This window comes from Stegodyphus dumicola, chromosome 7 (genome assembly GCF_044657685.1).
Source record: "Stegodyphus dumicola isolate Sdum_Otavi_A_Nest chromosome 7, ASM4465768v1".
In the NCBI taxonomy this organism is placed as follows: domain Eukaryota; kingdom Metazoa; phylum Arthropoda; class Arachnida; order Araneae; family Eresidae; genus Stegodyphus; species Stegodyphus dumicola.
In genome coordinates, this window is record NC_140774.1 from 62,418,267 (window position 1) to 62,444,585 (window position 26,319).

At 30.3% G+C, this 26,319-nt stretch overlaps 1 protein-coding gene across 2 annotated transcripts in view; it reads right to left on the minus strand.

The window, feature by feature from the left end:
- Nucleotides 1-10,496: 10,496 nt before the first annotated feature.
- The window catches only part of Nup154 (nuclear pore complex protein Nup154), a 206,138-nt gene continuing 190,315 nt past the window's right edge, over nt 10,497-26,319 (minus strand). For both annotated transcript variants that reach the window (XM_085820338.1, XM_085820337.1), the window contains exons 31-36: nt 22,331-22,460; nt 22,060-22,203; nt 19,933-20,053; nt 19,280-19,390; nt 11,729-11,972; nt 10,497-11,024 (exon numbers count right to left, since the gene is read on the minus strand). In XM_085820338.1, the coding sequence (XP_085676464.1) occupies nt 10,883-11,024; nt 11,729-11,972; nt 19,280-19,390; nt 19,933-20,053; nt 22,060-22,203; nt 22,331-22,460 (892 nt within the window). In that variant the 3' untranslated portion in view covers nt 10,497-10,882. The remainder of the gene's footprint in view (nt 11,025-11,728; nt 11,973-19,279; nt 19,391-19,932; nt 20,054-22,059; nt 22,204-22,330; nt 22,461-26,319) is intronic.

Consider the following 26,319-nt stretch of genomic DNA (forward strand, 5'->3'; position numbering starts at 1 on the left):
TAGATTGACCTCATCTTTGTAACTGATAATTATTACTTGCAAATTATTCTCTTGCTGGTGAACTATTAACAACCCTTTCTGTTGCTTAGTTAGGGTTAACGACTATCGCTCCCTCTACCGCCTGCCTTTAACGGAAATTGGCGTAAAATGCTGATGCCTGGGCTGATTGTGCGCAGGCGCGAACGTAGGTGGTGTGAATCAGGGATAAATAGAAGGGCTAGGTCATTCCTTTGTTCGACTCCTCGCCGACGCGAGCTTCATGGAGGGGGGGAATCAGAAGTAATCTGACGTGTCTCTGTTGCACCTGCTCTGATTTCGCGCCTTTAAAACTGTAGTTTCATTCATTTGCGAGACGATTTTCTGGAGATCGCATATCCCAAATTAATGTTAATCATACATATTTGTTTTCTAATAATGCAAATATTTAAAATAATTTGTGTATATATATATATAGTTTTAGTCAGTTTTCCTTTTAAATTCTATATTTAAAGTATCCTTTATGTAATATGGCTTCTTGTGCTGTAGCAACGTGCCGTAACACTTATAGAAATACGAAAGAAAGAGATATTGTATTTCATTCTTTCCCAAAGGATAATTTGCTTTTGACGAAAGAATGGATACATAAATGTCGAAGACAAGATTCTAGTAATGTGAAAAACGCAAGAATTTGCAGCGAACATTTTCTGTGCAGTGATTATGAAGATGACATGAGAAATCGCTTGCTTGGATTGCCGCAAAAGAAACTGTTGAAATGCAATGCTGTGCCGAAAGTAAATTTATCGTGTGCAGTAAACGAAATAACACAAAGAAATCGGAGACATTTGAAAAGAAAACTAATGCAGAGTGCTTTTGAAAGACCACGAATTAAGCCCAAAGAAAATTTATTTTGAGGCCGAGAACGAAATTGAAGCTGACAATAATAAATCAAATGTGAATGATTTTGAAATAAAACTCACAAGTGACAATGCCCTATGTGACAATATCCCTGAGTGCCCTAAGTGTAAAGATAAACAAGAATGTATTGATAATTTGAAGAACAAAATAATATCCTTAGAAAATTGTAATAAAATATTGAAAAATAGAGAAAAGAAAAATTTTAGAATGTTTGCTCAGCGACAAAGAAGGTGGACGACATCTAGAAAGAAATTTGTATCGGAAATTCAGAAATTAAAATCCCAAACAGCGAAATTTAGGAAAAAACAGAACAGATCGGAGAATTTGGAAAAACGTCTAAAGCATATTTTTACAAAGACGCAGATTAACGCATTGCTAGAAAAGAAGGAAAAAATCAGGTGGACTAGTGAAGATATTTCACGTTGCATTGTCATAAGAGCTCTGTCATCTAAAAGCTACGATTTTTGGAAAGAAAAAATGGGAATTCCTTTACCTAGCACTAGCACATTAAAGAGATGGTGCGCTAAATTTTCATGTAGTCCAGGAATTCAGAGTGATGTTCTTGCTGTAATTAAGGAAAGATGCCAATATTTGAATTCTGTAGAAAAAATATGCGTTCTCAGTTTCGACGAAATGCACATAGATTCTAAACTCTGCTATGACTCTAAACTGGACCAAATTCTCGGTCCTTTTCAAAAAGTGCAGTTTGTTTTAATCAGAGGTCTCATTTCGCAGTGGAAACAACCAATATTTTTTGATTTTAACACTCCAATGAAGAAAGAACTTCTTTTTTCACTCATAAGACATATTCAATCATCTGGAGTAGAAGTGAAAGCAATAGTGTCTGATTTAGGAGGATCTACTACTTTGTGGAAAGAGTTACAGATTTCAATTAATAGTTCTCGGTTTCCAAATCCAGTATTCCAAACGAAAAAAATATGGGTTTTTGCAGATTTAGCGCACTGCCTCAAATTACTGAGAAACCACTTTTTAGATAAAGGATTTGTTTTAGAAGATGGAACTGTTTTAAATGTTGATATTATTAAAGAGGTTTTAAATAAAGATTCAGGAGAAATTAAATTGTGTCACAAACTAAAACCAAATTATTTAATGTCAATGGAAAGGAGAGACAAAAAGTCGCTCCAGCGAAAACATTCTTTTCAAGAACTACAGCAAAAGGTATACTCCACCTCACAGGAGATAAAAAAGCATCCGACTTCTTTGAGTTAATGGACAATTTTTTCGATATTATGAATAGTACGAAAACATACCCTCCTTCAGATAAAATACTTAAAGTAGCATTTGGATTAAATGAACATCATGAAAAACAAATTCAAGTTTTGGAATTAATGAAGAAAGTCATTGGTGGATTAAGAGTTCAGGGAAAAGCCAACTTACTGCCTTTCCAAAAAGGAATAATAATTTCAATAAATTCTCTTTTTGGCCTACACCAGGATTTGAAATCATCGTATGATGCTAAATATATTTTAACCTCTAGATTAACTCAGGATGCACTTGAAAGTCTCTTTAGTCAGATTCGAGGGCTTGGTAGGTTTAATGACCATCCATCACCTAGTGAAGTTATACGCCGCTTAAAGCAATTAATACTCGCTAATAAGCTGCCAAATTTATCTTCAAAAGTATGCATGACTAAAGAAAGCAGAAATATTGATTCATATTTAACATCCGAAATACTTGAAAAGGCTTTGAAAACTGAGGAGGAAGATGCTTTTCCATTAAATACTATTGATGATTTGGATTTGGATTTCATAGATGAACCTTCTCCTATGGCATGGGAATTAGAATTGAATTCCGACAGACAATTTTCGACAGCCGAAAAAGAAGCATTAACATATGTTGCAGGTTATATTGCCTATCGTGTGCGAGACAAAGACCCATCATTGGGAACAATATCTAAAAATAGTGCTGATGAACCAATATTTAATTCAGAATGGATTAAATTATTGTCCTTAGGAGGTTTGACTACACCCACCTCATTCATGGATGAATACAGTTTATGAGTTCGAAAACATATTTTGTGCAGTTCATGGTACAACTTACTATAAAGGGAAGCATGTAATTGGCTCTTTAATTAATAAACTGGAGAAATATTATCCTGAAGTTAACAGAGAAGCAATTCGTTTATTTTGCAGAGTGAGAACTTTTATTAGAATACGTTTCTTAAATAGAAATGCATATGTTTTTTCCCAAAGAAAAGCAACCCGAAAGGCAAAAAAATGGATTGCTTCGAATGTGGCAGCCAATAAATAATGTTTCAACAACTTGTAGTTGCATTGCGACTGTACAAGTAAGCATATATAATATGTTTTTATTTGAAATATTTCTAGATGGCATTTTAGAAGTTAATAGCTTAAAGCATATTTCAAATGAGAACTAATTCTGTTAAGTTATTGTTACAGTTATTTTTATTATATCCTCTGTTATTGTTGATTCGATTTTGTGTTAGCTTAGCATTCTAGATAAAATATATATAAAGTATGATATTAAAGTAATTGGCATAAGAAGACCTGTCCCCTAACCCCCACTTTTGAAAAATTAAATAATTATTTTAGGTACTGTGAGTAAAGTTGTTTTGTCTAAATTAAGATAAGAATCTTACATGTATTTATTTAAATGAAATATTGATGTAAGCCTAAGTTACAAAATTATTTAAAAAAATATATGTTATTATATTGAATCGGGATAAAAATATGCCAATGTAAAATTTACGATTAGGCTGAAACTCAAACTTAGATTAGCAGAAATTTTGCCATATATAACCATACATGTTTAAAACTATGCCAATTTAAAGTTGTTTTTTGATTAATTTTAAATAGCTGTTATTATAGTTATCTTAGAAGCAGTAGTACAGTTCTCTTAGTTAACATGCAGATAAAGAAATGATTAGAAACAAGCAGGCATTTAAAGAAAAAAAAATCCCTGCAAATAAAAACAGGAACTTTATGCTAAGAGTAGCGCACTTTATCTATTATTTTAAAATTGAGTAAGTACTATTAAATTTTGTAATGTTCAGTGTAAAATGCATACTGCAGTAACATTGTCTCTTCCAAATTATAGCTATCTTTCACACACAGCTCATTTTAAACGCTGGTTCTTCAAATTTAAAACGCTAATTTCTATGTTGTCAATTGCATCTCCGCGCTCGGTGGCATCATTGCTACGTCATCACTCCTCACTGCATGTTTCAGGGGGAAACGCTCTATGAGCTAGCCCTTCTCTTTAGTCCTGGGTGTGAATAGCCACTGCGCATATCAATGGTAGTAATAATTAGGTCCAAAGTATCGTGCCGTCTATTTATCACATTTGGCCGATAAGTCGGTTCATCCCGAACATGTAAAATAACAGGATTGTTATTTACCAAATCATGCAAGATCTGGCCATTTAAATTTGTTCTATTGTAATCGCACTGCTTTGCGTTGAGGTCGCCACCAAGAATCGTAGGAGTGTCCAAATCAAGGAGCTCATCCAGGTGGTTCTCTGTAAGGCGGTTATTTGGTAAATTGTAGACCGCACAGAAGGTGAAACGTTCAAGTTTCGGCAGTTTAATAACTGCCTTGACAGCTCCATAACCGGAGGAGTTTCATGCACTTTTAAAACACAATTCCAAAGTTTCTTTTACACAAATAAGGTCGCCACCACCTCTGTGGTGAAGACGATCGCATAGGTATGTGCAGTAGTCAGCAAGCCGGAGTCTGTGAGTGAGATTTGCGTGAGTTTTGGATATTAGACAAATATTCACATCGTTCTGAAAGAGAAAATGCTGCAGTTCATGAATTTTGTAGGTTCTGTGTATTCCACAGAAGTATCTTAATTGGAAAGCAGTGCAGGGAGGAATTATCCACGATGTTCTGTAATCTTGTCTGGATTGACTGGCCCAGGAACAGTCTGCATCATTTTAGCAACTTCTGAAAACATGCGAGAGCAGCAGTTAGTTTACTAATGACTGCGTTGGCTTTTTCCAGCTTTTCCTGAAGTTCTTTCAGTTGCGGGAACGCAGGAGCGGCGGGAGTTGTTAGAATGACCTTGCTGTTGTTTATCACTCGGTTGAACGGTCGAGGAGCGTTGTGTCAGGAAGAATGAACAACCTCTGAAGCTAGCTGTGTGTGCCAATCCGCAGTGGCAGCAGCGGGGAGTTTTGCGCAGTCCTTTGATTCGTGATCTGATCAACATTTCACACAACGGGGTGCGTGCCCGCATTGGTTCTGAGCATGGGAAAAGGATTGGCAGCGGAAACACTGCGTAAATCCGCGCCATCCCTTGTATCGTTCCACTTTAATGCGAAAACGCAAGGTATAAGGTAGTTGATGTGGTGAATGTCCTTAGATTTGTGTTTTTGGCAAGATCATCAGGAACAGTGGTATTTTCATAATTTCCGGTCCCTTTCTTCGCATCATTAATGCATTGTAGTATGTCTAATCAGTTAATCAATTATATGAGTTTACTACTTATTATTCTTAGTGCTGATAAAAGCTGACACTGGCATAGTTGATGTTGATATTATTATATCCTCTCAATTTCCTTGCCACTTCCGGAATATGTTCAGCAAGTCGACACCTCGAAGCGCGGCAAGTACCTTATGCAGTTCACACTGTATCTCTGCAATGGTGTCAAACGGCAAACTTAGAGCTAATTTTTTAACCGCATAAAAAAAAAAAAAAAAAAAAAAAAAAAAAACACGCAGTAAACAGTATGACGTGTACGTGGCAAAATGAGATCATTTTGTGTCTTTCGAGAAACTCACATGCGAGGAAAGAATGATGGCAGTAGACATTATCATCGACAATTTTCAGTGTTGAGTTTGTTAAAGGTCTTACTGATTTTTCGTCTTCTTCCACTCTTGAAGCGCACGTGACACTCAAAACATCTCTCACAACTCATGACAGCATCGCCATCATAGATTTGCTGCATCAGTGCAGCGTCTCCGGGCAGATTTGTCGAGTTTCAGACAAGATTTCACATTCACTTATTGTTCAAGCTTGCTATTCGCGTTGGAATCGCAAAATTAGTACTGCACATAGTCATAATAGTATGAACTGCTCGGCAAACTGACTAATGAAGACCGGTCTTCCTGTAACTGTACGTGCGGTCTTCTGCCTTCGTCGATTGGCGTTTAACATAAATAGCCTCGAAACTTTTTGATACTTCTGGAAACGTCATCACCAAGGCTGTTTTTCGAACATTATCCATACCATCTCATATTAACAGTTCAGCCATTAAAATCATATTCTACTATTCTGAAACACAGCAGCAAAATCCGAAATTGCTTTTTTAATAACATGTCAACAATTGATACAGAACAAACATAGCTAACTTCTCCCGAGCTTAAAACACACACACACACACACACAAAAAAAAAAAAAAAAAAAAAAAAAAAAAAAAAAAAAAAACCCTAGCAGTAAATACAATGTTTCTTTATTTGAATAAAAACGGCTTTTTCTTAATTTTGCATACAAAATTTTATATATTATTTTAAACAAATAAGTGGCATTTTATAACGAAAACTATAATGTTAAAAATCATTAAACTCCTTAACTATAATTTTATTCAAGTTCACTGACATAAATAGCGTGGAATAATTTTTTTAATGAAATTAAATTTTTGTTTTTACAATCTATAAACATTTATCTATTGCAATCTATAGACTTTCTGCCATTTTTATAAGGACATAAACTGAAACAATTTCGTCCCCCTCCCCAACTTTCACATAATAATGTGCTTAGGTTTCATTATGGACTCGACTTTTTTCCTAAGATTCGATTTATTTCATAATTAAGCATAGTATAGAATTAATTATCTACCCTTTAAGTTCTATTCGCGTTTTATGGGATTCGCCTATGTTAAAAGTGAGTTTAATTTTTATCATTTTCCAACTTAAAAAAAAAAAAAAAAAAAAATCATGATTTTTGTTGTTAATTTTGTGTAGAAACGAAGTTTTAGGGACTACAGATGAGGGTTAGCTCATAGAGTTAGGATTTGGTTGAATCATTCTCCGATTCTTTTCGCTGTTAGCTCCATCCTTTCTAATCGCTCTTCATTCAACAGACAATCCGGATCTTTTTCATCAATGTGAAAAAGTGAATGAGTGGTGAGTGATAAAAAAGAACACACTCATTTCAATTAGCGAAGCATTCTGATCCAATTGTTGACCACTTCTACTTGTAATGAGTTATTTCATTGCATACGCCGTATATGTCAATTTTCTTGGTCTTTGCATTTACTGTTCCAGTCTTTTTGAATTCTTTCAATGTTGAAATATAAGTTGCCAACAACTATTATATGATTTTAAATATCTGAAATGTGTGCTTTGTATACTTTACTACAGTAAATATCCCTCATTAGTCCTTATCTCAAATTTATTGTGAAATATGTGTTAGTAATTTTTCATCTGCTATTTTACAAAGCAATTTTGACAACTAAACATTTTCTCTGATTTGCCAGGTTCTTTAGGTAATATCCAAACTCAAGAATTGTTAATTTTTGCATATCAAGACTGATGTTAAATAAAAATTACATGCTTCCTACAAGAGTTCCTGTGAGATTTTCTTTCTTCGCATTCACTTTTCAAAAACGAATGAACTGAGTTCCCCTCCCCAATTGTTATGGAAAATCCCTTATACATACAAATCAGCATAATGTAAATCAACATTTATGCAACAATATTACTAACAAAAACTAGATATTTATTAGGTAGTACTTGAAAATATAATCATATAAAAGCAACACGATCAAATAAATTTAAGTCCTGTAGATTTTCAATTTAAGAAATTCCTATAAATCGAAAAACAATTCGTAAGACAGGAAATTTGTAAATAATGATTGGCATTAAAAATCACAATCCTTTTGAGATCTAAGCAATAATTTGTAAAGATATGTATAGTTCGTAAACTAGCAGATCGCAATAGTGCAAGTTCACTCTATATTTAGAAACGAACTTCCAAACATGCACTCTGCGATGCGTACTTCACAAAACATAAACTTGAAGTTCTCACGTGATTTTAAATCATGAATATATTTCCTTTTCTGAGGATGGGTTAATTCAGGGAAAATATCACGTGTCCTTTCGACCTGTGTCTTAAATAATTTTATTTTTACTCAGGCGGCTAGTAGTAATTAGTAAGCTATATTTCCAAAAGTCGAAACTTTCAGGATAAAACTAAAATTTCTCTGTTAGAATATTTATGGTTATAAATCCTTGCACTAAAAATAAATACTCATATGAAAAGACAGTACATTTTATTACATTTATTAAAATGTTCTAGCAGTTTAATAATTTTACTTTCCTTTTCCACAAAGATTTATTTTTCTTGATGAAATTCCCCATTTTTATGTATTTTAATCTTGATATATATAGAAATTTATATAATAATATTTAGAAACAAACAAACAAAACAAAACAAAACAAAACAAAAAAAAAACTACTATTTTCTTCAAATAACAGTAATTATGCATATTTATTTATTTTACGTTTGAACACTAACTGTCTTTTTAACGCATATTGAATTGCAAACCTCAGCCTTTCCAATCTTCTAGGATTGAGTTAAAACAAAGTACAAAATATTAAGAATAAGCAACTTTAAAACGAAGCATACAAGAAAAGTTTTTTTCACTTACCCTTTTCAGGAAAAATGTAAAGTCTTTTTGAGGGGTTTTATATATGTATATATATGTGTGTATATTGAATTTATCACAGGGGGAGACCCTTTTGGACCCCCCCCATCTTTAAATAAATTTACTGATGTTTTGTACGCCGTTTCCGTAATATATGCAGAAAAATGGCAAAAACCCACAGGGTTGGAAAAAAGACTTGATTAAAAAAAGAACCACTACATAAGAACATTCAAACTGCAACAGAATTAACTGTTCAAATTAACAAGTAAAAAATTAAAAAAGCTTTCAGATTTTACATTATGCCCAAAGGGGCATTTTTTTTAAACGTTTTGTGTGTTATCTTTCTTTATCAAATAAATATCATGTTCTTTACACTTAAACCATAAAATTCAGTTCAACAGCAATATCACGAAATAATTTTAAAATGAGTGTACCATGTTTCTAAACTAATGAGTGGACTGTATAGCAAAAGAACTAACTAATTTATTGACAGTAATTAACTAAATTCAGTTCTAATACATGCTGTGGCATGTTGCTTAGCCGAATCCAGATGGCCAAGTGAGAGTTTCTCTCCTTATCCAATAGGTGGCACTGTATTCTAACTTAACAATGAGCATAACTTTAAATTTCCGATACACAGTTTTGCGCTCTGCATATAAAAATGTTTCCCCCCCTTGTACTGTGTTGTCGTTGCTCGCTTTGAAATCTTTGAATTTGTTAATCAAAAATTCGTTCAAGTTTTACAAAATATGAAACAGATAATAAAAAAAATTCCAAATTCCAAGTCTGGGCTTCCAGATGCCCATATTAGGTTGGAAACGTACGTTATTCAAAATTTGATGGCTCTAGGTTGTTTTATCACAATGTGAGAAACATTTATGCAGATTTTTCAATATTTAATTTCTTTAAATATAACACAGGGCGATAACATAACATTTACATTCCAAAATAAGACACTGAAAGCCTCATAATATCCAATCTTTAGAAATTACTAAAGAAATTTAGAAATTACTGTTGCAGTAGGTTTTAATTCAGAAAGTATTAGTCACAACATCAATCTCTTGAATCTATCAATAATCATTTTAATCTAATGAAAAAATATATAGATAAAACTAATACTTGAAATGTCAACATAAAGAGACACTTTTCAAACAAAATTTATAAACTAATTAGGAATAAAAATTTTAAGCATTAACTATATAACTGAATATTTCCCTTTTTAAATTACTGTTTTGAGTAATTAATTAACATTTTCAGTCTTAAAAATTTGCCTGCCATTAACAAAAGTATCTTTTCCCAAAAATGCTTTCAACTTGTTGCTTCACAACATGTTTATAATTAAATTTTGTCCCCTTTTTTTAAAAATTAAGCTTAATTAAAAATCTCAGAAAACAGAAGTGTATTACAAAAATGTAAGAAGATTTTATTTGTTAGGTTCAGCACAAAGAAGTACAAAAGAATGCAACATATAAAAAATTATGCACATCCAAAAGATACAATATCAATTATTTTTAAATTGAAGATCATTACATGATCATTTAGCCTGACCTTCCATAAATTATAAGATTACATCAGAAACAAATATGAACTACTGTTGATTAAAATGTGAAGTACTGGTATGAAATTTCATTTATATCAGTTAGTATTTATACAGGTCTTGATATGAAAATGATTATTACAATAAGCATTTACAAATATTAATGGATAAAAATTACAGCAAAATAAGACAAATATTTATGCATTACAAAATGCATTTAAGTTAACAAGTTATCCAAATAAAAAAGGTTAGTTTTTAGGCTTTTAATTAAAATGAGTGCTAACTTTAAAGGAAATTATTGAGAAAAGAGAGACAATTTTCTTTTAATCACAAAATTATTTTCAGATTGCACATTCTTACTTATCTTTAATTACTTCAGATAAGAGATTACTAATATTCTTTGAAAATATATATTATTATTTTTTCAAAAAAAAAAAAAAAAAAAAAAAAAAAAAAGCTAACAACATTGGATTTTACATTCACAGAAAGTATACTAGAGGGAAAAGTCTAAAATATTGAACTCAGTTATAGGGGAATGAAAAAAATTAAAACTAAGATAAAATCATATTTTAACTCTTAAAAGGTAAAATACTGATCTCGATCAACCTGATCAAATTTCTGATGGCAATAAATTAAAAGAAAAGAGAATTAAATTTCCATGTAAAATTTTACTTTACAGCAGCAAACATATGTTTATTAACCATAATTCCTCATTTTTTATATAAAACAAATGTTCAGAAGAGACAACCAACAAATTCTTCAAAAGTGCCATTTGGAATTTCATTACAGTATAAACATTTATTTTCATTATGTAATAATGTGTCAAGGCAGTCTCTCAAGCTTCCGTTGAACTGATCTGAAATTTTTCATAAGAGTAGGAACATTAGGATTGGAAGAGTCCATTGCTTGCAGATCAACAAGGTATCCAGATATCACATCTAAGCAAAATGTAGTGAATGACCTCCTAAACAAAAATAATGAAACTGATATAATGTGAAGTCTAAAAACTATTAAAAATACATTTACTATGGAAAAAAAACTTAAGTATGAGAAACTAGCCTTAGAAAAATACACAGCAATTAACAGGTACTTAATAAATAACGATACCATACTTTCTTTCTAATTTTGTCTAATGGATTAGTAAGCACAGAAAATCAGCCATTTGGGAATAAAAGATTTAAACATAAATGGACGATATTTTTAGTAACTGCAGGGAAGAATAATATAATACACTATAATCAGGCAAAAGAATAACCTTATGCTTTGCATAGATTTAATTCAAATTCAAGTTTTAGTTTCAGTAAGTTTCAATTAAATCTACATCAAACATAAAGTTGCTTGTTTGCCTAATTCTAGTTTTATTTTGGCATGTTTCTTTTCTCTCTTGGCAATATACTATATATTTAATGCATATTTTAGACTATTTAAAGAAGCAATATGTTAATAATAATTTTTCAGAGTTTGGATTTTTTTAATAACAGTATAGCTATAATGTTTCATGAATTCTTAATATTAGTGCATTTAAAAAATATACAGAAAAGCATAAATAATTATTCAATCAATTAAGACATGAAAAATTGAACCTTTAATAAGTTATAAAAATAATAGATAATTTTATTAATGTTACTTAACAGAATTAATAAAATTATCTTTTGGAATTAGACATACCTTTCATTTAGTGGCACAATTGATGGTGAATCAGCAAAGTGTCCGATAAGTAACACTAAAACAAATAGCAAATGCAGAGGCTTGCCACAAGTAGTCCAGCAAGAATCTTTAGCACAATAAAGTTTATGGTAAATTTTGAGAAGTTCAACTATGGACACACCTACACAAAGCATGGCTTCAAAAACCCAAGCTGGGTCAAAATTCAGAGTACATGTTTTAAACTCCAAGAACTTAATGATAAAAGCTAAAAGAAAAAAAAAAAAAAAAAAAAAAAATATATATATATATATTAGCATTATTAAATTACGTTTTGATTAATATGGAAACAAGTTAGGTAATTAAAATGTAATGATACGTAGTAAAAAGTTAGCATATCATGAAATAAATTAAGAGAATTATAAGCATTATATTCAGAGTATTTATTTATGCAAAGAAGGTCTAAAAGAACCAACTAAGAATACTTGAGTCTTTCATTTTACTTTTTTTAACACTGTGACTGGATATATTAAAAACTTTACCACAAATTAGCATGAAATAAGAATTACTTTATGCATGCGAACATATTTCAAAATTACATTATCTTATGCAAAACAATGATAAAAAATGAAGCAATTCAAGGTACACAGCAGTATTACTGCTCTGATATGTTGATGTTTAAAAGTATAATTTTATTTAGTGTTAGCACATGCATATATATATTTTATCATCAAAATTACTTTTTCTTAAAATAATTTAATACTATAAAGATCACCAGTTGACTGGCATCACCAAAAAAAATCAAATCAATTTATTAAATCTCAATTAAAATACCAGTTCTAAATTAGGCATGTGAATATAATAAATGTTTAAAAATGTGAAAGGAAAATTAAAATAAATTTAACTCTACCAGAAAAGCTTTATTTATCTATTTTTAATGTTTTTTTTAAAATTTTTGAACATTTTTGCAATTTGTGAAACATTTATCTTTATTTTAGTATGGTAGAATTTCTGACATAGGTTTGATAGTAACATAGAACATTCTTTTATAATCCTAAACTGTTTGTACTAACCCTTTCATTTCCTATAATATACAGAAAAGCATAAATATACAGTATATTACCAGTGTAGCTGGTAAAATAAAGCAAGTTAATATTCAAATGTCAGCAAAGTAGTTCAATTCTACTTTTGTAGCTATTAAAATCCATCATATAATTATGAAGTTCACAATTCAATATAGGCAAATGCATGTTTTTATTTTATATGTCATAATCAAATGATTATGCCGGCTAGAGTAGATTTAAGGGTGTCCCTTGAATTATCGAAAAGTTGTTGTTTCATTTATGGTAACCTGAGTAGTTAAATGTTATAGAAACCGTATTATGATATAATTGGTTGCATGATTGAGGTGAATTTGCATGATGGGAAAAGATTTGTAAGGATTTGGTTTGGTTTATTTAATTACAGCAAAGCATACTAGGGCTATCTGCCTAAGGAAAGGGATGCCTTAGTGGAGGACTTTCTAAGGGAAACTGGCTCGTATACACGTTACAAATGCAGAAAACCACGCAAACACCCATGCAGCCAGCCCGTTCGTGGCATTTGAACCTCAGACCGAACTATCAGTGTTCAGTGACTTTACCAAGATTTGTAAGGGCTTATGGTGTGTGTTGGTTAGGAAGTTCATTGCTTGTTTTGCGGTTTAGACGGTAAAATGGCTGAATGTGGTAAGATTAATTTGAAGTTTCTGTACGATTTGGAACGAAAGGGGAAAAGAGCATTAATTAGTAGTCATTGTAATTGTCCTGTTTGTAGGAAGGAAATGCTCATTGCAAAATGTAGGAGGATATTTTTGACTCTTATCTTTCTGAATTTATGTGGCAACGCCAGTACACAGATTCTAGTTTAGATAATTTTAGGAGGTTTTTGGATGCTGTTAAGGCATTTTGTTTGACCGAAGACAGGGAATTTTCTAAATAAGGTTAAGTGGATATTTCCTTTGTGTAGTGCTAACATGAATTTCCTTTTATATGTTATTTCATTGTTTGATTTAAAATGCAGTTTATTGAGATTATATATTTTTTTTGGCTGCTCCTTTGACTTTATATGAGTTATATTAAGTGTGTACATGGACAAAGTCAAGGGAATTTGCAATGCCAAGTTTGTGCAATTCTCTGATGTTTTTTTAAAGTGGAAATAGGTCGATATGTACATGGATGGCAAAAATTGCTGCTACACAAAGCCGAAATAACAAGTCAAAAAGAATTGCAGAAACTTGGTATCCATGTATCCCAAAAATCGCCAAGGGGCACCCGTAAATATATTTTTACCATTACACCTTAAGATGAATTCAAAACAAAAACAAAAGCAATAAATTTAGAAATATGATAAAAACTACTGAAAATGCTGCTGGTGATGAGTCACAAAGCATGTTTAAAATAAGCATACGTGTATCACGTAGATGGTGTATAATAGTAAGACAACAGAATTTAGAAATATGATAAAAAGTTATTGAAGATGTTGCTGGTGGTTTACCAAAAAACATGTTTAAAATAAGCAAAAATGTACCACATAGATGGTGGATAATAAGAAGATAATTTATTCCTATTTTATAAGATATTTAATTGTAACACTTAATATTTACATGTCAAACTGATCAGGTAGGGAGTGGTGGACCTGGGTATGTATACATATATATTTTGATATATTGCCTTTTATATAATCAAATAGGCAGATTTACTTGGATGGATATTTTAATCAGTCAGTACTTTCCTAAAGAAATTTTATTACATAAAGTTTCCACAATATTTTCTTTTTCCATTTACATATAAAATCGGTAATTCATATTTAAAAATAATATTCACTTACAGAATTTCTGAAAATTAAGAATAAACATTTTCCCAAAGTTCTGTAAATTTACTACAATGCTTCCTACTTATCCCTGTAATTAATTTATATTTTTACTTTTATAATATTACTAATATGGTAATATACTGCACTTCTACACCAGTATTTTTCTTTATTACACTCCAAGAGTCTTGAATGGTCAAATGACAAATTCATCACACATATTAACAACTGCCAAACCCAATAATCATCCTTTGTAAGATGACTTCATCTAGGGAAGACCAATTTATCTAGAAACATGGTTGATCATTTTAAAGAAGGTGGACTACACACAGAAACTGAGTTTTACCTAACTGTCTGTTGCATCAGGTTGTTTGCATGGCGCTCAATTACCTGATGGTACGTTTGCCTAACAGATACATTTACTCCACAATTCAACTGCCTCCGAGATTACTTTTTTTCATTCACCACTAGGTCGCAAGTTATTTATTATATTTCATAAATATGGCCTTAAATATATATATGCAAGTGCCAGGAAGATTATTCTGATAGGCACAGAAATATAATTCTTCATAAATTAAAAGTTGAAAATGCTTATAATTAAAATATTAGGAAAATATGGGATTAGTATTAATAGCTTATACATTGCTAGTTATTAAGGAAGTCTGACAGTTATGATCACAATGTATTATAATCAAATGAATAAATGATAATGTATTAGTTAATAACTAAGGAATGGTAATTTCTGAGATACGTACACATCTAAGGAACAATAATAAAATAAAATAAGATATTAGAATAGAAACATACATGAGATGATAATATACTTACTAATGTATAATAATATTAGGATAGAAAACATATAATGAACGATAATATAATATAGAGCATTGAAATAGTTACATAAATAAGTTAATAAGATGTATAAATGTAAGCTAGTTAAAAAAGTAAATCTTTAAAAAATATACACTTGATAATGATGAGTAGGGGTCTACAAAAGAATAATATATAATGTCTGAGTCAAGAACTCAGAGTCTATGAATTCTTTAAAGTAATCCATATATGCAGATATACAAATTCCAAGTATAAAATGTCTAAACGTTGAAGCTAATGAATATTTAGTCTTTTTTCTAGAGTTTCAATTTTGAAAAATGTTAGAATGGGGTTATAAAGTAAATTGGTACAAGACCCACATTAAAGTATCTATAATTTTTTAGTGTTCATAATAATCATGATTTTCTTGAAAGAAAATTTAAATGGTAATCCATATAAATGTTTCTAGAAGAGAGTCTAGAAATAAATGAGGAGTCTGTAAATGTAGAGATAAGCAAAAGGTAAACAGTCCTTGAGAATATAAGTAGGTCTTGAATATAAGATGAGAACATTCCTTGAATTGAAGACTTTAAATTAAAAATATTTGAGTAGAAATTCATTGAAGTCAAGATAATTGACATATAAACATGTACAATGATGAAGACAGTAAGATTAGAAAGGACATAATTTGGATAATTATATTTTCTCTATTAAGAAATTCAGAAAAAGCATGATGATATCATATTACACAAAATTTTGAAGGACGAATCCTTAGTTTACAGAAGTTCCCAACTGGGAGGAAGTAATGCTATGTAAATATTTATGGTGCTCTGAGATTGTCACAATAGAAAGATAGATTAATTATAAGTGACTGTAATTTTTTACGAAGTATATTGCTTTTTTTGAAACAAATTGGAGCAACAAAGTTGAAACAAAGTGAACCATATAATTTTGAATTATATGGTTTAAGATGAAATTCTTTAGTAATTTCACAGTGAAACAGAGAATGGTCTATTGTTCCATCGTGTCCACAAATGCATTGACTTGAAGAATGTAATCCAAATCTAAGCAGATGCAAAGGAAATGAACCATGACCTGTGAGTAGAATTGTGATTGCATGTTCAGTAAATATTAGATTTCTTGAAGGAGTTGGAATAAATAAAAAGTGTGTCTGCCTGTCATATCAGAGATCTATTTTTCTTTCCAAAGGGTTTTGAGATCGTCTTTTAGTTGGTTATTCAAATATGATAGAGAATATGGAGAAAATGTTGAGGAAGTGATGAAGTATTTGCTGCATATTTTGCCAATTGGTCTGCCATTTCATTGCCAGTTGTACCTAAGTAAGCTTTTGTCCATTTAAATTTTGGTCTGAGATTAAGTGTAAACAGAGATAGAAGCTGATGTATGTGACGTACTATTGGTGATCTGCTATGGCCAATTATTGCAAAGATGCTGGATGCACTATCAATAATTATGATACCTGTTAATGAGGTATCTTTTGCATACTTTATTCCCTGTTCTATTGCAAAAAGTTCCGTTTGGAAGACGGTATTATTTTGATAAAGACAAAAATACCTTTGTTTTAATATATTATTATTTTGGAATATACAGTATGCACTGCCAATGCCTGAATCTGATTTGGATCCCTCAGTATAAATTTGAAGACTGAAATTATAAATTGATGAAGTTGCAATTAAAGATTTTGTAAAAAATTAAGAAGGGTTTATATACAGATTATATTTTAGGAATTCATAATTATTTGAAGAGTAAAGGTTATTGTTAAATGAGCTTGTGATACTTCTGTGGTTTCTTTTTTGATTGAAAGATTGATGGGTGGTATACCAGTGATGATTTGAAGTGCATTTGTAGGAGTAATTTTGTATGCTTTCGATATTAATAATAGAAATGGTCTTTGAGCGGATTGTGTCATTGAGCGTGGGTGTTCAAGTTATTACCCCAGACACAGGGTCCATGAAGAAGTATATTTCAATTACTGTAGAGTACCATATTTTTTGGAATATTGGATTGATGCCCCAAGTACTTGAACAAGTGGAGTATAGTAAAATGAAGAGTACAAGCGTTTTGTTTTTTAAGTATTTGATATGTTGATGCCAAGACAGATGATTGTCTATTACTATGCCAAGATAAGTTAAGCTTTTTTTCAAATTTTATTTTATTTTGAGATAATTTTATAATAGGATTTCTTATATTTCTTGCTGAAGATCTTGTTTTTGGTATATATAGAGTTCTGCACTTTTCTACTGAAATTTTGAGTTAATATTGTTCAGCCCAATTCCTGAAGATAACTAATGAATTATTAGAATTTTCTTCTATTATTTTTTGATTATTGCTGCAGACTATAAGAAGAAAATCATCGCATAGGCCTGTGCATGAGTATGAGGAATATGATCATATGAGAATAATATGGTATTGGTGATAAAGTTCCAAAGGGTTAGTCCCAGGCATGAGCCTTGTGGACAGCCCTTGGTAATTTTATAGTTTATTATACCACTATTTGAAGTATATTGTAGATTTCTATTATGTAGGTAGTCTTCTATTAATCTTAGAATATCTTGAGGATAGTCAATTGACTTGAGGATGTTGATTATATTTTTCCATTTTACTGAGTTGAAAGCACATTGAATATCCAATGGAATTATTACTGAGTGCCGTTTTTGATTTCTATTGAATTGGATAACCTCTAAGAGTTTCTGAAAAGTGTGATCGATTATTTGGGATGAATTCAAATTGGTTTTCACGGATAATTCTATTTTTATGTAAATGGTAAGACTATATGATACATGACTATATGATATGATTTTTTCTAGTAATTTTCCAAGGGAGGGAAGTTGGCAGATTGGTCTAAAAGATAAAGGACTGTTCATGGATTTATTCTTTTTGAGAAATAAAACTATTTCTGCACTTTTTTAGAATTCAAAGAAAGATATTGAATTTCCAACATGCCGCAATAAATGATTTGATAATTTTATTAGAGTAAAAAGTTTGTTTTAAGATGATATTGTCTATTCCATCTGGACCTAGAACCTTTTTATCATTTAGTCTTTTTATGATAAAGTCTATTTCATCCAAGTTTGGAATATTTTCTCAATTATAAATTGCATTATCTTCTCTATTTGACTGATATGGATCATCATCTTGTGGAAATAGTTCTGAAATGATTTTCAGAGCGGTGTCTGCAGAGGAACTAGTGCCAGGAAAAGCTGTACATTGATAATGTAGGTGGATTAGATAATTTATTATAAGCCATTTTAAAAGCAGATCCATAAAGATTAGAATATTATTGTAGAAATTTTCGCAGCTGGTGATTTTAGCTTGTCTGATATTTCTTTTGTAAAGAGCTCTAGCTTTTTGAAATTGAATTTTGTAGTAACTTCTTTCTTCACCATCCAAAAAAGATTTAAACTTCCTGTGGAGGCCTCTTACTTTATTTTGTTCCATAGTTAAATTTGTATTCCACTAGTTTAATTTAAGTTTATTAGAAATTGATATTTTTTATGAGTTACATATGTTTTGAATAATATTAATGAAGTATTCAACAGAGCTGTTGACATCCTCTTTTGAAGAAGAAGAATTACATGATGAGATACTTTTCGAGTGATTTCGTAATATTGTTTTGAATTGGCGACAGCCTCCATATTGTGTCTTGAATCCATGTTTAATTGTATAAGTAATATTTGCATGTAGTTTAAAGGTAATGAAGCGGTGGTCACTTAATGATTCTTACTCAGAAACGGTTCTTGCTTGTGCTGTCTATACACAGACACAATGAGATGGGAGGGAGTTCAGCAGTTTTTATTTATTTGAAACAAAACATTTTTTCCTCTTAAAAGCAAGCATGAAATTTTGGAGCTGACAAATAAAAAGTATTTTGCACACATTGAAAAAATACCTTACCTAAAGGGAAATATTTCTCTGAAGAAATGTAGGCTTGGCTAATATTAACTAACTTCTGCTGCAATATTTTAACTCGGGTATCTGGGAGGTTCCCAATGGTGGCTATGAGTTCTGTTAAAAAAAAGAAAAAATTATATATATATATATATATATATAATGTTGTATGATTTTAAATTCATTTAGAGCGAAAACAAGTTATAATCAATTAATCAATATTATTTAGTAAATAAATTATTATTATTATATATATATACACACACATAAAAATACATAAATAAGAATATACATTTTGGTCAAATAAAAATGAATGTTTTATTTTGTATTTTAGCAAATTCCTTTCAGTGTTTTAAAGCATAACATAAAATTTTAATACTGCTATTTAATTTTGAATTTTCTATTATTCTATTTTAAAAATGAAATAACAGCATTTAAAATAAATTCAAAAAAAAAAAAATGTTTTCATACTGATACATATTTATCCTATTAATACTAATTCCAGTATTCAGACACATAAGTTATTTTTGCATATTCATTACAAATGTTTGGTACAGTGTATTAACAGTTTGCACATTACTTTCAAACATACAATTTAGATGGCTATAAATAACTACTAATTTATCATCATTTTCAGAAATAAATTCTGATATACCAACCTTTTTCAATAATACTCTGCCATAACGATTCAATGAGAGCAGGATCATACAGTCCACCACAATGAACAATAGCCAACTGGCTTTCAGGAAGATTGAATGGCACAGCAAATTCCTCATATAGCTGCCAAGTAAACAAACATTAATAATAAAACAAGAACTTTAGCATATTTTGCTAATAAAAAGAAAATGCTCATAAAATTATTAAATATAAATGTATGGGACAAAATGTAACATCGGTAGAAAGTACAAATGGTTTTTAACACTAAGAACTGCAGAAGCAGTCAAATAGACTACTGGGAAGTTTCATATCTTTGCATCTAATGCTTCAGTTTGACATTTAAATACATCTAAGAGCTCTGGGTGAGTTTGACCATTCTACTGATGTTTAGAAAAAGAAATATTATTATAAATAATATGTATAACAAAGAAAAAAAAATCAGGATTTCCGAATAGCAAATAATGATTTCTTTTTCAACTGTAAAAGCAGAAAGACAATGAAAAGAGATAATGTTCCAACACAAAACCGAAAAGCGGTATATATATATGTCTGTGTATAAATCATTAAAGAAAATATAATTAGTTTATGAACTACTTGGAACCAGGTAGCTGGTTCATAAAGCATTAGATAACATTTTAAATTCATGAAACCAGCTTCCAAATATGAAAACAGTTTTAATTCTCGAAAGAATTTATCCATACAATAAGTAGCTGTTACTGTAAAATTTTCTTAATAAAGCAAAAATACTTGAAAAACTTTTATGTGATAGATATTCTAACAAATAAGGTCTTTAAGGAGATCTCTTCCTTTCTTTAATACATAACAGTGTTCTTTCCAGGGGGATTTGCATTTTATTTTAAAAGCTTTAATAAGATGTTTAAAATAATTAACTATACTTTCAAATAATAATTAATATACCAATTAAGTTTGAAATTCTTATATTCATGAAAATTATGCAAGCATATATCTGTTACAGTTTAAATATTTTTGAGAGTTTTAAAATTATGAAAGTACTTAAAGATTTATTACTGTATATTCAAGTTTCTTCCTTACATACATACAACAGTCTTTGAAAATTTTTTATCATAGAAAGAAAATGTACTGCAAATTCAAAATGACCATCAAGCAGTTTTAGGTACAAAACTAACTCCTTCAATTCTAGGGTTAAAATGTAACACCTTCATGAGTAAAGACTTCAGAATTCTGCAGAAACATAGCAGAAAACCGGCTGTTGTCTAGGCGAATATAAGATAATGCTTCAAATAGCAAACATGAACAAAAACTGTGCAGTAGAGAGAACAGCAATGTCTATTAACAGTAAAAGTATGGAGAAAAAGATATTTTTATTTTTGTAAGATTTTATTTTAAATATTTTTCAGTTTTGTGATGTGTTCTAGATGTGTGAATTCAGTTAACAATGAGAATACAAATCTAACTATGGGGAAAATACATTTGTACTTCCCCCTTATTATTCAAAATCAGGCTCTAGCCATAGCACAAATACATTTCCAAGTTTTAATATGGTGAATGTACTGATATTTGCTTCCCTTACAATCTAATTTAAATTTACTTCACTAATTTTATTTCTCAGGTTTTGTTCTTTTATTTATTAAAACAGTAATTTAATAAATTAACATTGGCATCTTTTTTAAAAGCAAAATTTGAAACTAATTCAAGCAGCTTAACTTAAACATGAAGTATGCTGAAATTTTTCGAAAGTTTTTGATACTTATCCTGAATAAGATGGCAAATACACAGAAAATTATTTTAACATTAGAAAAGTATGATAAACATAATACATAACTAATTCTCTCTCGATCATACTTTTACAAGACTTCATACAATTATTTTAAGAGACAAAATCTTTTAATGCACTTATATAGCAATAAATATTGATACTTCTCTAAAACAGGTGTGCAATTAAATTTTCCTACTTTGGAGCATATTTTTACAGCTTTTATACCGACAGTACTTGGAAACTTTTCATTAAATCTCTAAAATAACGCAACATTTTATTAGAACTGAAAAATATTATTACTGTATTTTTTGTATGCAATAAATCAATACGAAATAGTTCTAATTTTTATGATGAAGAAGGGAAATAGCTTTCCTAATAAATTAAATAATACCTGCTGGATATCTTGGAAATTAGAATTAAGCCTATTTATAGCATCATCAATATTACTGCCTTGGACACCTGCTATCCTTTTCTGTTGCAATGTTAACTTTTTCTGTTGCAGTGTTTCCAGTATCTGAAGCTGAATACGAGCAACCTACAATAGAAAAATAAAATTTCATTAATCGAAAGTATCAAATGCAAATTTTTATATGGATCAATATTTTTCTCACAAAAACATTAAGCATACTGTTAATATGCAAAATGAACCAATACAAAATTACCTCCATTTTTTCTTCTAGTTCATGCAAGAATTCTCCCTCACCACTTGTGGAAATTCTCATTTCTGAACCTTTAACACACATAATTGCTCTTGAAAGGTATTCTATTCGTTGAGCTAAGTTCATATCAACTCTAAAAATAAGAAAGCAAATATGATTTACATAATTAAGAAATAAATCAAATAAAATTAACAATACGCAGCCTTTTAATACAACCATCAGTAATAATAAACACACAACAAATATTGAACATGATACAGGAAAATTCCATTCAACTTGGATTTTATATGCACAATAATTAATCGGAGTGACTGAGTGAAGGACACTCCTTCCCATTTTATAGGTGAGTGATTAATTAGTTAGCACAATATTTACATCATACATTTTTTGGAGCCAATCTGCAGCAACAAATTTGTTCATTAAAAACAGCTGAAATAATAGCAGTGGCTTTGAAAAAACTGTATGGAAGAAATTCGATGGTGCAGATAGAAAACAGTAAAAATTGAAAGGTGCAAAATGTTATTGTTTGAAAGAGTAATTATTTTTCATAAAAACATAAGGTAGCTACTATTTTCTGTTTTTTTATTTTCCTCTTATCACTGCTCTACTCTGCTGAACACTTTCCAGGCCTTTATCTCATTAAAAATTTGTCTAATGTGATTTGTTTCTGTCTACGTTTCAAAATGTTCCTAAAGCTTGATATAGCTTTGTCACAGCAAATATTTTTGCTATGGCTTACTAGTGTGTAATGTTCTAATTACACCAATTTAACCATCTATTTTATGTTTTGGATCTTTACTGTAACCTCTCCCTTCAATTTTCTCACCAGAATGCAAATTAGCTCACATGTATTTAAGCTGAGATTATTAGACTGTAAGATACAGCATGTTCTGACACTTGAAACCATGTTGCTGCTCAAGTAAGATTTGTGAGTATTAACTGATCTGTATATCCTTTGGCTACTAGCTTATTTAAACTTAAATTTTACATTTGACTCTTATTCTAAGTTATCTTGCCACGAGTGGTTCGCTGAATTGTAAGCACAAGCTGTGCATTTATGTTCCAATCCTGATTTAATAAAAAGGTTTGTTTTAAAACCGTCTTAAGACTCTGTCATTAACATTTAAACTTGGCAATAATTTGCTGCCAGCCTATTTGAGTTTTGTTCCAGTTCATGACAGCTAAGTAGATTACCAGACTTTATAAATGCTTTATCAATATATAATGTTCTGTGAAAATTTGCACCCCAATGCATCTTGCAATAATTTCACAAATCAAATAAATAAGACCACCCTCCCTTCTTCGAAGACATTTCTTCCACAGTTGTCTTTTTTGCTGCCTCTGAAGTTGTTCCAGTTCTTTAGTGCTGATTTCAGTTTTGTGGATCTAGCAATTTTTTAACATTTTCACTGTCAACTACCAAGCCCATGTTTTTGCATAAAGACATAAAATCATTGCCAATAACAGAAAAAGAGCTCACAAAGTCTCTGCTTAGAATGCATTCTGGCCAAATTTCTTCCGAGCTGAATTTATGGTATTATAAAGATTAATCCATGCATGTCTAAGTACACTGCTCAAAAAAAAAAAAAAAAAAAAAAAAAAAAAAAAAAAAAGGGACAGTGCTATATCTCCCGTTCTACTGGGCCGATTGACAAAATTCAAACTGCGTTTTTCATGTCTCGAAAGCGCGACTTAGGATATATATTAGATTTATATATAGCACTATTCTAACATAGGTATTTTGACACAAAATCGGACTTTTTCTGAAATAACATACCAATTTTTTTCCATATTTCGATTCTACGGCTCAAATTATGCCAGAATACCAAGTTTTGTAAAAATCGTACGAGTAGTTTTTAAAATATTAGCTCTCAAAATTTTAGCTCCTCAATGTTAATTGAATTCGGCAAATATTTATTAATATCTCTTTTTTTACTAAACTTTTTTTATTTTTTCTCTCACATTTCGAAATTTAGGTTCATTCCAAATAAAATTTACCCATTTTTTGTGTTTTATTTTTTAAATTTCTATTTTTAAATAATTTTTATAAATTTTTCGAAAAAAATTTTGAATTATAACCTATAAAATTTTTACCATCATCATAAAGTAGGTGTATTTTTAAGCATATCTGCAAAAAATTAGACTTTTTTATTCAAAATTTTCTAAGATATACACGAATTTACATATTTTCGCGTTTTGAAATTTGGCATCTTTTTTTTGAGCGATAATAACGCAAAATGTGGTCTATGGATTTTTGTTACACTGAATTGCCACAGCTATTTTTAACCTTAAATTTCAAGTAAAATTTTACGGAGAATTAATTATATGAAATTTTTTCCCACAATAAGATGTAATAAATATTTATTAATACTATATGAAAATCTATTTTTTAAATTATAGATGATAATATTCAAATTTTTAACAATTTTTTTAAATTTCTCTCTTTCATCCTTTTTTTAAAAAAAAATAAGAGTACATTTTTCTAAGAGTAAATTTTTACCTTCGGCGTTTTATCGTCTGCTACCTTACTTCGTTTAAATCGAATTGTCTAAAACTGAGAATTTTCGTTTAATGTTTATTTGAATTTAATGAAAATATTTTATGACATTAACTGCATAATTTATTTCTAAACAAACTGTTGCTTTTGAAGTGGCTGAAAGAGCGGCAGATACTATCATCCATATTTTTAAAGCATAGTATATTTTTATAGAAATATAAGATTTTGAATAATCATTTTTATAAAAGTCAAATTATGATATAAACATACAACCCAGTAGAGACTGAATTAATGGAAGTTCAATGGTTATGTAGAAATGATCTGCAGCTACTTAATGGCTGGATAAGTCAGCAGATTCTGTGGACAAGCAAGAATAATTATATAAACGACACCCAACATTCTGTATTTTTGTATTTAATGTCAATTTAATCTGTAAAAATGTATTTTTGTGCGTAGCTTATTTTCATTATATCCTTAAAATTCTAATTTAGAATGTAATTGTCAAGAACTGAATCCTAATCATCAGTAATATAATAAGTAATTATTACGGTTATTAATAAATCATCCTTATAAAGTAATTGCAAATATTTCAAAAAACTTTCTGTCTGAATGCAAATATTTTTCTATGCAAAATTTTTAATTTATATTAATCAAGATTGCACACGATATTATTTATTTGCACTTCAATTTTTACCGTCAGCTCTAGTAGAAGTTACAAATCAATTATATTTAATTAAGGATTGGATTGGATTATTTAATTATGGCAAAGCACACGAGGGCTATCTGCCTAAAGGGAGGGATGCCTTCGTGGAGGACTTTCTAAGGTAAACTGGCTCGTATACACGTTACACATGGGGAAAACCACTAAAACGCCCATGCAGCCAGCCCGTTAGGGGATTCGAACTTCCGACCGAATTACCAGTGCTCAGCGTCTTTACCGCTCGGCCGCTAGTGGGCTATTTAATTAAGGAATGACCATCTAAATTTAGAAACAGCGTACCGTAACAGCAATTCAATTATTGGCGCCATATCTTTCATGTTACTCCTGATTGGCAAGCTACATGATTTTTAATGAGTATTCGGGTTTTGCTAGTAACTTCATTTGGAAATCGCGCTTAAACTAGGTTAGTTGGTTATTTGAACATAGAAAGAATGTGGGAGCTATTTGGTTAAGATGCTTTCATAGAGAACCTTTGCAAAGAGAACCTAGAAAACTACGAAAACCAACCATGCAAAACCCTGGGTTAGACTTCGCAACAAACAGTTAGTATTTAACAATCTTCAAATGCTAGGCAACTGGTGAGGCTCCAATTAAATCTCCAATTTAATATTTTATTTGTAAATATTTAAAATATTGTTGTATACTTAGACATAAAAAGCAGAACTACCAAGCCGTAGTGCAAATGAATATTCAATTTCTTTTGCAATAATTGTATTCACTTAATATTCTTGGAATATGAGCTAAAGATGGAACGTTCTCGGAAGATTAAAGAAG